This window comes from Leucopleurus acutus (genome assembly GCF_964270905.1).
Source record: "Leucopleurus acutus genome assembly, chromosome: 2".
Taxonomy (NCBI): Eukaryota; Metazoa; Chordata; class Mammalia; order Artiodactyla; family Delphinidae; genus Leucopleurus; species Leucopleurus acutus.
In genome coordinates, this window is record NC_139143.1 from 27,000,511 (window position 1) to 27,013,330 (window position 12,820).

General features: G+C 39.2%; 1 protein-coding gene across 1 annotated transcript in view; it reads right to left on the reverse strand.

Annotated features, from left to right (window-relative positions):
• CATSPERE (catsper channel auxiliary subunit epsilon) overlaps nucleotides 1–12,820 on the reverse strand; it is a gene marked incomplete at both ends in the record, with an annotated part of 242,671 nt that continues 229,851 nt past the window's right edge. The window contains 2 exons of the mRNA XM_082833795.1: nucleotides 1–154; nucleotides 6,809–6,862. Coding sequence (XP_082689921.1) covers nucleotides 1–154; nucleotides 6,809–6,862 — 208 coding nt within the window. The remainder of the gene's footprint in view (nucleotides 155–6,808; nucleotides 6,863–12,820) is intronic.

The following is a 12,820-nucleotide window of genomic DNA, read 5'->3' on the forward strand; positions in this document are numbered from 1 at the left end:
CTAATTATTCTTTTGTTTTCTTTCGGATTTGTGCAGTGGTTCATAAATATATTCTCTATAAATCCTCAAATAGTGAAAGTAGCTCAGAACAAGAATACTGCAGAACAGTAGCATCAGGAGAAAGAGGAAAGCTGCAACCATGTAAGCACTTGGACTGAAATAAGAAAAGAAAAGTCATTAGAAGTCATTGTTCACTTTGGTTGTTAAATTTTTTAGTCAAATAATTTTTGAACAGCTAGCTGCTGTGCCACTGTTCTCTGTTAATAACTAATAAGATTTATAAGACATCTTGTCTACCCTCAAAATGTTTACCTCTTAGTGTTTGAGGCTGACCAGGGAGGAAGATAGACAGTGTGATTGATCAGTATAATGAGAGAAGGAAGGAAGTATAAAGTTCTATGGGAGCCAGGCATCAGGAAGAACTTCCAGTGGAGTTGACTGTTTTTTGTTTTTTTTTTTTGTGGTACGCGGGCCTCTCACTCCTGTGGTCTCTCCCATCGCAAAGCACAGGCTCCGGACGCGCAGGCTCAGCGGCCATGGCTCACGGGCCCAGCCGCTCCGCGGCATGTGGGATCTTCCCGGACCGGGGCACGAACCCGCGTCCCCTGCATCGGCAGGCGGACCCTCAACCACTGCGCCACCAGGGAAGCCTTGGAGTTGACTTTTGAACTGAGTATAAAGTAAGAGTTAGCTAGATATGACTAGGATTAGGAGTATTAGTATGAGTTAGTTAGATAGAAATGTCTGGGAGTGGAGAAGACTAAAGTGGGCATAACATTTTAGGCAAAGGGAGATGCATTTGCAAAGATGTGGAAGCACGAGAAAACTTTAAGATCAGCCCCAGACATTCTGGAGCTAAAACTAGTTTAATGTGATTAGAATTTAGGTGGTGGGCTCAGTGGTTAGAGATGAGGAATCATAGGTTGTTCAAGGTGAGAAAGACAGCTTTCATCAAGCTACAGGGTATGAATTTTAGCCTAAGGGCAAGAGGGAGTTTCAGACATGTGATATAACATTCTCATTTTAGAAGGATGATTCTGATTGTAGTGTGAAGAACGTATGAATGGGACGCATGAGTGTGGAGGGAGAAAACCAGTTATGAGGTTTTTGTAATAACCAAATATGGTGAGAGTTTTAATTAATTACTGGTTGTAGAAATGGGGAGAAATGGATAGATCTAAGATACACTTAGAAGTTAGATTGGATTGATCTTGGTGATTGTTAAGATGTGGGGCTTGAGAAATACGTTAGAATAAAGGATGTCTCCTAAATTTGGGGATGAGGTAACTCTGAGGATGGTAGCACCATTCACTGACATAGGAAATTCACAGGGAAGGACACTTTAGAGGGTATGTGTGAATACGGTTGGTTTGCTTTTGGACATATCAAATTTGAGGTACATGAGGGTCAACCAGGTATGTGTGTGTGTGTACACTTATGAAATACTACTTTCAGCTGGGATCCAGACATCTGTCTCTTCACCTCATGTTCCTCCCATCAGAGTAGGTTTATTTCTTAAGCCAAACACTGTGCTGTTTTTTATTTGGTGTCTTGGTATTTGACTTTAGTTTTTAGCTCCCTTTTAAACATATTTATTTGTTTGCAGTATTACACTTTCCCCAGTTCCCCAGTCTCATTAGTCTGACCTTCTTCCTCTGTGGATACAAGCTTAATCTAGCTCTAGTGAATCATTTCCTTCTTAGAAATTAATTAACTAACTTAATAAACCCTCTGATATATGCCAAGTACTGTGCTAGGTGCTGGGAAAACAATAATGAGTAAAAATAGATATGGTCTTCATCCTTAGAGAGCTTACATTTTAGTGGGGACATAATCATTAATCAGATAATGAGAAAATAAATATAAAATTGAACTTGTGATAAAAACTAAGTATGAGAGGTATACAATGCAATGAAAGCTTACTATAGCAGGATTTAGCCTGGTGAATTGGCCAAGAAATGACCCCATGGGGAAAAGAAAATTATTCTAAAATTTGAAGAATTAAGTAGAAGTGGAGTTGGTAAAGTTAAGTAGGTAAAGAGGGGAAGGAAGAGATTCCAGATAGAGAAAATAGCATGTGCAAAGCTCCTGCTATGGAACAGAGTATGGAGAAGACTGGGGATTGAAAGAAGGTTGATAGGTCTGGAGCTGAGAAAATGAGGGGAATATGATGCAAGATGAGACTGGAGACATAGGTAGGGGCTAGAGCAGAAAAGGTCTTATAGGCCATGTTAAGAAGTTCCCATTTTAAGGAAAGAAACTTAAGGGTTTTAAGCTACTAAAATTAGCATTATGAGTCTATTGCAGTAATTCGGATCAGAGATAATGGTAACTTGGATTAAAGTGGTGTGGTGGTGATGGGTTTGGTGAAGTGGATTCATTTAAGGGCAATTTAAGAGGTTAAATGAATGGGAGGCAGTGACTGGATGAGCTGGAGGAGGGAGAGAGAAGGAAATGAATGTGATCCCTAGGTTTTTGTTTTTCATTTTTGACTGCTAGGTGTTTGGCTTGTACAGTTTGATGTGCTATTTCCTGAGTGAGGGAACATTGGAAAATAGGGTCGCCATATTTTTCAACTCCAGAGGGCACCATTCACATTACAGCCTATGTGAATGAATTCTGCTTGAGCTGTGCAATGACAATTCATAGGGCTGAATGCGATTACCTTGATAAGTTAGTTTTACAGTGGTACAAATAATGGGGTAAGGGAATGGGTGGTAAGATCATGAGTTCATTTTTGGCCATGTCCAGTTTGACCAGTCTTTGAGATATCTAAGAGAAGAGGTTAAGTAGAGAGTGGGATATATGGCCCTGGACTTGGCTAGAGATATGATTTGGGAGTTGTGTGTTTACAGATATTAACTGAAATCATGTGTATGGATGAACTTGCCAGAATGAGCAGCTAGAAAACCAGGACTGAGCCCTAAGGAAGGTCAACGTTTAATGGCTGGTGATAAACGTTGAGGCTGTCTTCACTAGAGAGAGAGAGAGAATGGCTACAGAAGGCTAGGAAAACCTATAGAGCAATATGGCAGCCAAAGGGAAAGTCAACACTAATGGAAGCTCAAATAAAATATGGACTGAAAACTATCTGTCAGATTTAGTGTAGGCCAGTTGCAGCTCAAGATGGTGACAAAGGAGCCTCCTGAACTGACCTCCTTCCATGGACACACCTATCCTACAGCTACATATAGAACAACTCCCTCTGAAAGAAATCCAGAAACTAGCTGAGCAACTCTTACACATTGGGTGAATGAGAAAAACCCACTCACATAAAAACGAGTAGGAGAGACTGAGGCACAATCTCACCCAAACTCCCAGCCCCAGCAGAGCAACATACAATGACGAGGGAACTCACAAATCCTAGCTCCTCCCTAAGGAGTTTGGATCCAATACCCAGTACCCCAACTTTTAAAACTTCCACCTGAGGGATGGGACCCCCAAACAGGTGTTTGGCTCTGAAAGCCAGCTAGGCTTTCATCCATGAGACCCACAAGGCTGTAGCAAACAAATGGGATCCTGAGAACTCTTGGTGGCTAACCCCCTCTCTCACTCCCCGCTCAGCACAGAGCCAGCAGGCTGAAATGCCCATCTCCCATCTTTCCATGAAAGAGACCTAGTTGCTTATCTTAAAAGCTGAGGGCTTCCCTGGTGGTGCAGTGGTTGAGAGTCCGCCTGCCAATGCAGGGGACACGGGTTCGTGCCCCGGTCTGGGAAGATCCCACATGCCGCGGAGCGGCTGGGCCCGTGAGCCATGGCCGCTGAGCCTGCGCGTAGAAAGCTGAAATCTGAGGTTTAGTCTCCTAATATAACACACATCTAGGGGCCAACTGCAATCTTCTGCAGAGACTGGGAAGCTGGCAGATGCCATCTTTGCGCTCTCCCTCTGCCTCTCCCCAGGTCACTGGTATCTCCCTGAAATGATGTTGTGCATACTTCTGATGCTCCAGTTTCTACAGCTGCTGCTGAGGGGGACACACCTGAGCACACCTGTTATAGTCCCACAGGACTATAACAACTGTTCTTAACTGGCTATTCCCTTAGTGTTCAGCACAGAGGGAAGAGAAAGAAAGGTAATCTTCTGGTCTTTCTCTGAAAGAGGCCTACATGCATACTTTAAAAGCTGCTGCTTGAGGGTCCAGCTTCCAGCCAGGCTGCATCTAGGTTCTGACTGAGATCCTCCTCTTTGGGACACTAACAGGTGTTGGTACACCCTCAACTACTGGGAGACACTAAGAACTAAGAAGGCAGCTTGGACAATCACAACGGTTTAAAAGACAAACGACAGCTAGGGCTGGGCTGAACACTAAGTTCCATCTGGGAGAAGTGGCTCTTTTATCTATTGCATAGAAACCAACACAGAAAATCTAGGAAAATGAAGCAACAGAGAAATACATTCCAAACAAAAGAACAAGATAAAACTTCAGAAACAGACCTTAATGAAATGGAGATAAGTAATTGACCTAATAGAGTTCAAAATAATGGTCATAAAGATGCTCAGTGAAGTCAGGAGAACAATGCATGAAAAGTGAGAATTTCAACAGAGAGACAGAATATATAAGAAAGTACCAAACAGATTTAGTGCAGGTCAAAGCTATTCTAATGAGAAGTAACTGGTGAAGGTATGACAGAGAAAGCAGGCTGGATGGATTAGCAAAATAGGGATGGAATATAGGGAAATGAGGAGTATGAGAGTAAAGAAGCCTTTTAAGGAGTTGATCTTGCAAAAAGGTGGTGGCTGGAAGGGGATATGGTTGTTGTTGTTTTATTTGCTTAAAAAACTTGAGGGTGATTAAAAGCCTATTGGGGGCTTCCCTGGTGGTGCAGTGGTTGAGAGTCCGCCTGCCGATGCAGGGGACACAGGTTCGTGCCCCGGTCCGGGAAGATCCCACATGCCGCGGAGTGGCTGGGCCCGTGAGCCATGGCCGCTGAGCCTGCGCGTCCAGAGCCTGTGCTCCGCAACGGGAGAAGCCACAACAGTGAGAGGCCTGCGTACCGCAAAAAAAAAAAAAAGCCTATTGGAAGGATCTAGTTGTGAGGGAAAGTTGAATATATAGAAGAGAGAAGGAATAATTGATTTGGAATTTTCCTTAGAAAGTGGGAAGGAATAGGGTTCAAGGCATAGGTAGAAGAATTATATTTAAAGAGGATGTAGAAGGATAGAAAGAGGAGAGAATGGGTTTAGATATTAGTTGGTTTATATGTTTGGAATCAGAAATAAAGGTCTGATGGATTCTAATTTCCTGTCTGATAGCTTCTAATTTCTCTGTAAAGGTGAAAAAAAAGTTCATTTGATGATTGTTAAGGAAAGGAGGTCCAAGGAGCAAACTAATTAGATAAGGTCTGAAGCAGTTGTTATGGAAAGTGGAAACACTGGTTGACCAGAGGAAGAAAGTAGGATTTCCGGGTAGTGTTGGCGATGTATTTGAAGTTGGTGATCAATTTGCCCTGTTGTGTAACTTTCTTTACGGGGCTGCTCAGATATAATCACAAAGAAAGAAGGTAGTTAGGGGCTTGCCAGAGGGAGTGCCAAATTCCAGAAAGGTAAAGGAATACTAGAAAATGTTATTTGAAATAATAGACTTTGTTTGAAATGTAAGGAAATAGGAGGTAAAAAAGGAGAGATTGAAAGTAGAGGTGGAGGTCCCAACGAGGATGAAGAAGAATTGTAGCAGGCGTAGTTGAATTAACAAGCTGGGAAGGTCCTAGAGCCCGCGAGCCACAACTACTGAGCCTGCGTGCCACAACTACTGAAGCCTGTGCACCTAGAGCCTGTGCTCCACAACAAGAGAAGCCACTGCAATGAGAAGCCTGTGCACCACATGAAGTGTAGCCCCCCCTCATGCCGCAACTAGAGAAAAACCTGCGTGCAGCAATGAAGACTCAACGCAGCCAAATAAATAAATAAATAAATAAATAAATAAGTTGCATGTTTAAAAAGAAAAATCCAGCTACTGGGAGGTGAGCTGGGGCAAATAGGTGAGATGCCCCTTTACTCCCTCCTCTCCTCCCTAACTCACCAACTCCCCCTTCTGTTGGTGGATACTTGGGTGGATGTATGTTCTTAATATTCATCTAAATCAAACATACAAATCTAATGAGAAAGAGAAGTTGCTGCAGAAAGGCTATGCATGTTTCCTAAAGTTTCCTAGAAACCAGGCATGGCTTATCTCATTTGCAGATTATTCACACCATTAACCTCCGATTAGCATAAAAAACTGAGGGGTCAGTAATATTTAAAGTAGGGCCATAAGTAACTTAAGTGTTTGTGGTCCACTCTTGTTTAACATTTTCCAAAACAAAAAACAAAATAAAAACACAGCACAGAGAAGCAGAGTCATCTGCCATCCCAACATTTGTATTAAGACTTTTCACTCTGCTCTCCAAGGAAACTAAAGCTGAGTCCAGGGAAATGCCTTTACTACCCGATTCCTGTATGTATTGGAATGATGGCCAGTGGTCAAGGGCTGACTCAGGGTCATTGGGGCACAGCCACTGTCCTCTCCCTGTCCCCACTGCTGCAGTCTACCATCTGCCCTTAGGTGGAGTTGAAAGACGCTTTTGATTGGGAAGACAGTGGCTGTTGAGGGGGATGAACAAAAGGCGACCCAACTGCAGCAACAATTTTCAGGAATTCCTACTTGCTGTATCCCTGGTTTAGTAGATACATACAATTTTTAGGATGTCACATGTAGGACAGAAGCATTAGTGTCCCAGGAAGATAGGGGAGACATCTGTTTCCTTTTTAGCTGCCACCGTATCCTTTACAACTTCCCTCATTAAAGACTGATCAGGCACCAGTCGTTACCTGGGAATCACTCCAAAGGTCTCTATTGCAAATATAGTGGTGAGGTTACAGAAACTGCAAATTAGAAAAATAATATTAAAGATTAAATTAAATACAGTGTATTACAAGACTCCCTGCACATCTCTATGGTAACAACCAAATCATGTATAATCTTAGTTAAGGTGTCATTTTCTTTTTTATTTTTTCTTTCAAGATAGTTAATAATTTTATTATTATTAAAAGAAATTTTTATCAAACTGAGCATTACCTTCCATTTTACAGAGAAAAATCTCCACTATAGAGTAAGGAATGAGAATTATTAATGATGAATTATGTAATTTCATTTAAATCACATCTATATGACAAACTATCAAGTTGGTTAGTTAGTCTACGAAGAATTTGATATATTTATAAGTCAAAGGCCTTTATAATTAAGAAAATTACTATATTTAAATATATACTCCCTTCTTTGTTTTGCTGATAATTTCACTGCAAAATCATGGTTGGTAGACTGACATCAAAGAAGACTTGCTAAGAATTTTGTTCCGTTAAGTGGACAACTTCACTAATTTCATTAGCTTTTTTTTTTTGAGTCTTTTTTTAAAATTGAAGTACAGTATAGCTGATTTTCAAGGTTGTGTTAATTTCAGTGTAAAACAAAGTGATTCAGTTATACATATATCTATTCTTTTTCAGATTCTTTTCCCTTATAGGTTATTATAAAATATCTAGTATACTTCCTTGTGCTAAACTATAGGTTGGTTGTTGGTTATCTATTTTGTATATAGTATTCTGTATATGTTAATCCCAACCTCTTAATTTATCCCTCCTGGCTCTTTCCCCTTTGGTAACCATAAATTTGTTTTCTATGTCTGTGAGTCTATTTCTATGTTGTAAATATGTTCATATTTATCTTTTCTTTCTTTCCTTTTTTTTGATTCCACATATAAGTGGTATCAATATGATATTTTTCTTTCTCTGTCTGGCTTACTTCACTTATTATGATAATCTCTAGGTCCATCCATGTTGCTGCAAATAGATATAACATCTTTATCCATTCATCTGTCAATAAACATTTAAGTTGCTTCCATGTCTTGGCTATTTTAAATAGTGCTGCAGTGCGATTAGGGCACATGTGTCTTTCCAAATTACAGTTTTCTCCAGATATGCCCCCGAGTGGGATCCCTTGATCATATGGTAACTCTATTTTTAGTTTTTAAAGAAACCTCCATACTGTTCTCCATAGTGGCTGTACCAATTTACATTCCCACCAACAGTGCAAGAGGGTTCCCTTTTCTCCACACCCTCTCCAGCATTGTTATTTGATGATGGCCATTCTAACCAGTGTGAGGTGATACATCAGTGTAGTTTTGATTCGCATTTCTCTGATAATTAGTGATGTTGAACATTTTTTTCACATGCCTATTCACCATCTGTATGTCTTCGTTGGAGAAATGTCTATTGAGATCTTCTGCTCATTTTTTGATTGGGTTGTTTTTTGATATTGAACTATATGAGCTGTTTGTATACTTTGGAAATTAACGCCTTGTTGGTAGCATTGTTTGCAGGTATTTTCTCCCAGTCTGTAAGTTGTCTTTTCATTTCGTCTATGGTTTCTTTTGCTATGCAAAAGCTTTTAAGTTTAATTAGGCCCCATTTGCTTATTTTTGGTTTTATTTCTATTATTCTAGGAGATGATCCAAAAACATATTGCTGTGATTTATGTCAAAGAGGGTTCTGCCTATGTTTTCTTTTTTTTTGAATTTTATTTATTTTTTTATATAGCAGGTTCTTATTAGTTATCCATTTTATACACATCAGTGTATACATGTCAATCCCAATCTCCCAGTTCATCCCACCCCCCCCCACCGTGGCTTTCCCCCCTTCGTGTCCATATGTTTGTTCTCTACATCTGTGTCTCAATTTCTGCCCTGCAAACCAGTTGATCTGTACCATTTTTCTAGGTTCCACATATATGTGTTAATATACAATATTTGTTTTTCTCTTTCTGACTTTCTTCACTCTGTATGACAGTCTCTAGATGCATCCACATCTCTACAAATGGCCTAATTTTGTTCCTTTTTATGACTGAGTAATATTCCATTGTATATATGTACCACATCTTCTTTATCTCTTCTTCTGTTGATGGGCATTTAGGTTGTTTGCATGACCTGGCTATTGTGCATAGTGTGGCAATGAACATTGGGGTGCATGTATCTTTTTGAATTATGGTTTTCTCTAGGTATATGCCCAGTAGTGGGATTGCTGGGTCATAGGGTAATTCTATTTTCAGTTTTTTAAGGAACCTCCATACTGTTCTCCATAGTGGCTGTATCAATTTACATTCCCACCAACATTGCAAGAGGGTTCCCTTTTCTCCACACCCTCTCCAGCATTTGTTGTTTGTAGATTTTCTGATGATACCTATTCTAACTGGTGTGAGGTGATACCTCATTGTAGTTTTGATTTGCATTTCTCTAATAATTAGTGATGTTGAGCAGCTTTTCATGTGCCTCTTGGCCATCTGTATGTCTTCTTTGGAGAAATGTCTATTTAGGTCTTCTGGCTATTTTTTTTTTAACATTTTTTGATTGGGTTGTTTGTTTTTTTAATATTGAGCTGCATGATCTGTTTATATATTTTGGAGATTAATCCTTTGTCCATTGATTCATTTGCAAATATTTTCTCCCATTCTGAGGGTTGTCTTTTTGTCTTGTTTGTAGTTACCTTTGCTTTGCAAAAGCTTGTACATTTCATTAGGTCCCATTTGTTTATTTTTGTTTTTATTTCCATTACTTTAGGAGGTGGATCAAAAAAGATCTTGCTGTGATTTACGTCAAAGAGTGTTCTTCCTATGTTTTCCTCTAAGAGTTTTATAGTATCTTGTCTTACATTTAGGTCTTTAATCTATTTTGAGTTTATTTTTGTGTATGGTGTTAGGGAGTGTTCTAATTTCATTCTTTTACATGTAGATGTCCAGTTTTCCCAGCACCGCTTATTGAAGAGACTGTCTTTTCTCTATTGTATATCCTTGCCTCCTTTGTCATAGATTAGTTGACCATAGGTGTGTGGGTTTATCTCTGGGCTTTCTATACTGTTCCATTGATCTATATTTCTGTTTTTGTGCCAGTACCGTATTGTCTTGATTACTGTCACTTTGTAGTATAGTCGAAGTCAGGGAGTCTGAGTCCTCCAGCTCGGTTTTCTTCCCTCAAGACTGCTTTGGCTATTCGGGGTCGTTTGTGTCTCACACAAATTTTAAGATTTTTTGTTCTAGTTCTGTAAAAAATGCCACTGGTAATTTGATAGGGATTGCACTGAATCTGTAGATTGCTTTGGGTAGTATAGTCATTTTCACAATATTGATTTTTCCAATCCAAGAACATGGTATATCTCTCCATCTGTTTGTATCATCTTTAATTTCTTTCATCAGTGTCTTACAGTTTTCTGCATATAGGTCTTTTGTCTCCCTAGGTCGGTTTATTCCTAGATATTTTATTTTTTTTGTTACAATGGTAAATGAGAGTGTTTCCTTAATTTCTCTTTCAGATTTTTCATCATTAGTGTATAAGAATGCAAGAGATTTCTGTGCATTAATTTTGTATCCTGCTACTTTACCAAATTCATTGATTAGCTCTAGTAGTTTTCTGGTGGCATCTTTAGGATTCTCCATGTATAGTATCATGTCATCTGCAAACAGTGACAGTTTTACTTCTTTTCCAATTTGTATTCCTTTTATTTCTTTTTCTTCTCTGATTGCCATGGCTAGGACTTCCTAAACAATATTGAATAATAGTAGTGAGAGTGGACATCCTTGACTTGTTCCAGATCTTAGAGGAAATGCTTTCAGTTTTTCACCATTGAGAATGATGTTTGCTGTGGGTTTGTCATATATGGCCTTTATTATGTTGAGGTAGGTTCCCTCTATGCCCACTTTCTGGAGAGTTTTTATCATAAATGGCTGTTGAATTTTGTTGAAAGCTTTTTCTGCATCTGTTGAGATGATCATATGGTTTTTCTTCTTCAATTTGTTAATATGGTGGATCACATTGATTGATTTACGAATATTGAAGAATCCTTGCATCCCTGGGATAAATCCCACATGATCATGGTGTATGATCCTTTTAATGTGTTATTGGATTCTGTTTGCTAGTATTTTGTTGAGGATTTTTGCATCTATATTCATCAGTGATATTGGTCTGTAATTTTCTTTTTTGTAGTATCTTTTTTTTTTGCGGTACGCGGGCCTCTCACTGTTGTGAACTCTGCCGTTGTGGTGCACAGGCTCCAGATGCGCAGGCTCAGCAGCCATGGCTCACGGGCCTAGCTGCTCTGTGGCATGTGGGATCTTCCTGGACCGGGGCACGAACACGTGTCCCCTGAATCGGCAGGCGGACTCTCAACCACTGCGCCACAAGGGATGCCCTGTTGGAAGATTTTTAATCACAGTTTCAATTTCATTACTTGTGATTGGTCTGTTCATATTTTCTATTTCTTCCTGGTTCAGTCTTGGAAGGTTATACCTTTCTAAGAATTTGTCCGTTTCTTCCAGGTTGTCCATTTTATTGGCATAGAGTTGCTTGTAGTAGTCTCTTACGATGCTTTGTGTTTCTGCGGTGTCTGTTGTAACTTCTCCTTTTTCAAGTCTAATTTTATTAATTTGAGTTCTCTCCCTCTTTTTCTTGATGAGTCTGGCTAATGGTTTATCAATTTTGTTTATCTTCTCAAAGAACCAGCTTTTAGTTTTATGGATCTTTCCTATTGTTTTCTTTGTTTCTATTTCATTATTTTTGCTCTGATCTTTATGATTTCTTTCCTTCTGCTGACTTTGGGTTTTATTTGTTCTTCTTTCTCTAGTTCCTTTAGGTGTAAAGGAACCTGCATCCCATAGGTTTTGGATCATCACGTGATCATTGTCATTTGTCTTCAGGTATTTTTTGATTTCTTCTTTGATTTCTCCAGTGATCTCTTGGCTTTTTAGTAACCTATTGTTTAGTCTCCATGTTTTTGTGTTTTTTACATTTTTTCCCTGTAATTGATTTCTAATCTCATGTAGCTGTCATCAGAAAAGATGCTTGATATGATTTCAATTTTCTTAAATTTACTGAGGCTTGATTTGTGTGCCAAGATGTGATCTATCCTGGAGAATGTTCTGTGCGCACTTAAGAAGACAGTGTATTCTGTTGTTTTGGGATGGAATGTCCTATAAATGTCAGTTAAGTTCATCCTGTTTAATGTTTGGTTTAAAGCTTGTGTTTCCTGATTTATTTTCATTTTGGATGATCTGTCCATTGGTGAAAGTGGGGTGCTAAATTCCCCTACTATATTTGTGTTACTATCGATTTCCACTTTTACGGCTGTTAGCATTTGCCTTATGTATTGAGGTGCTCCTTTGTTGGGTGCATAAATAATTACAATTGTTATATCTTCTTTTTGGATTGATCCCTTGATCATTATGTAGTGTCCTTCTATGTCTCCTGTAATAGTCTTTATTTTAAAGTCTATTTTGTCTGATATGAGAATTGCTACTCCAGCTTTCTTTTGATTTCCATTGGCATGGAATATCTTTTTCCATCCCCTCACTTTCAGTCTGTATGTGTCCCTAGGTCTGAAGTGGGTCTCTTGTAAACAGCATATGTATGGGTCTTGTTTTTTAATCCATTCAGCAAACCTGTGTTTTTGGTTGGAGCATGTAATCCATTCACGTTTAAGGTAATTATCGATATGTATGTTCCTATGACCATTTTCTTAATTGTTTTGTGTTTGTTTTTGTAGGCCCTTATCTTCTCTTGTGTTTCTCACTTAGAGAAGTTCCTTTAGCATTTTTTGTAGAGTTTGTTTGGTGTTGCTGAATTCTCTTAGCTTTTGCTTGTCTGTAAAGCTTTTGATTTCTCCATCAAATCTGAAAGAGATCTTTGCCGGGTAGAGTAATCTTGGTTGTAGGTTCTTCCCTTTCATCACTTTAAATATGTCATGCCACCCCCTTCTGGTTTGTAGAGTTTCTGCCGAGAAATCCGCTAACCGTATGGGAGT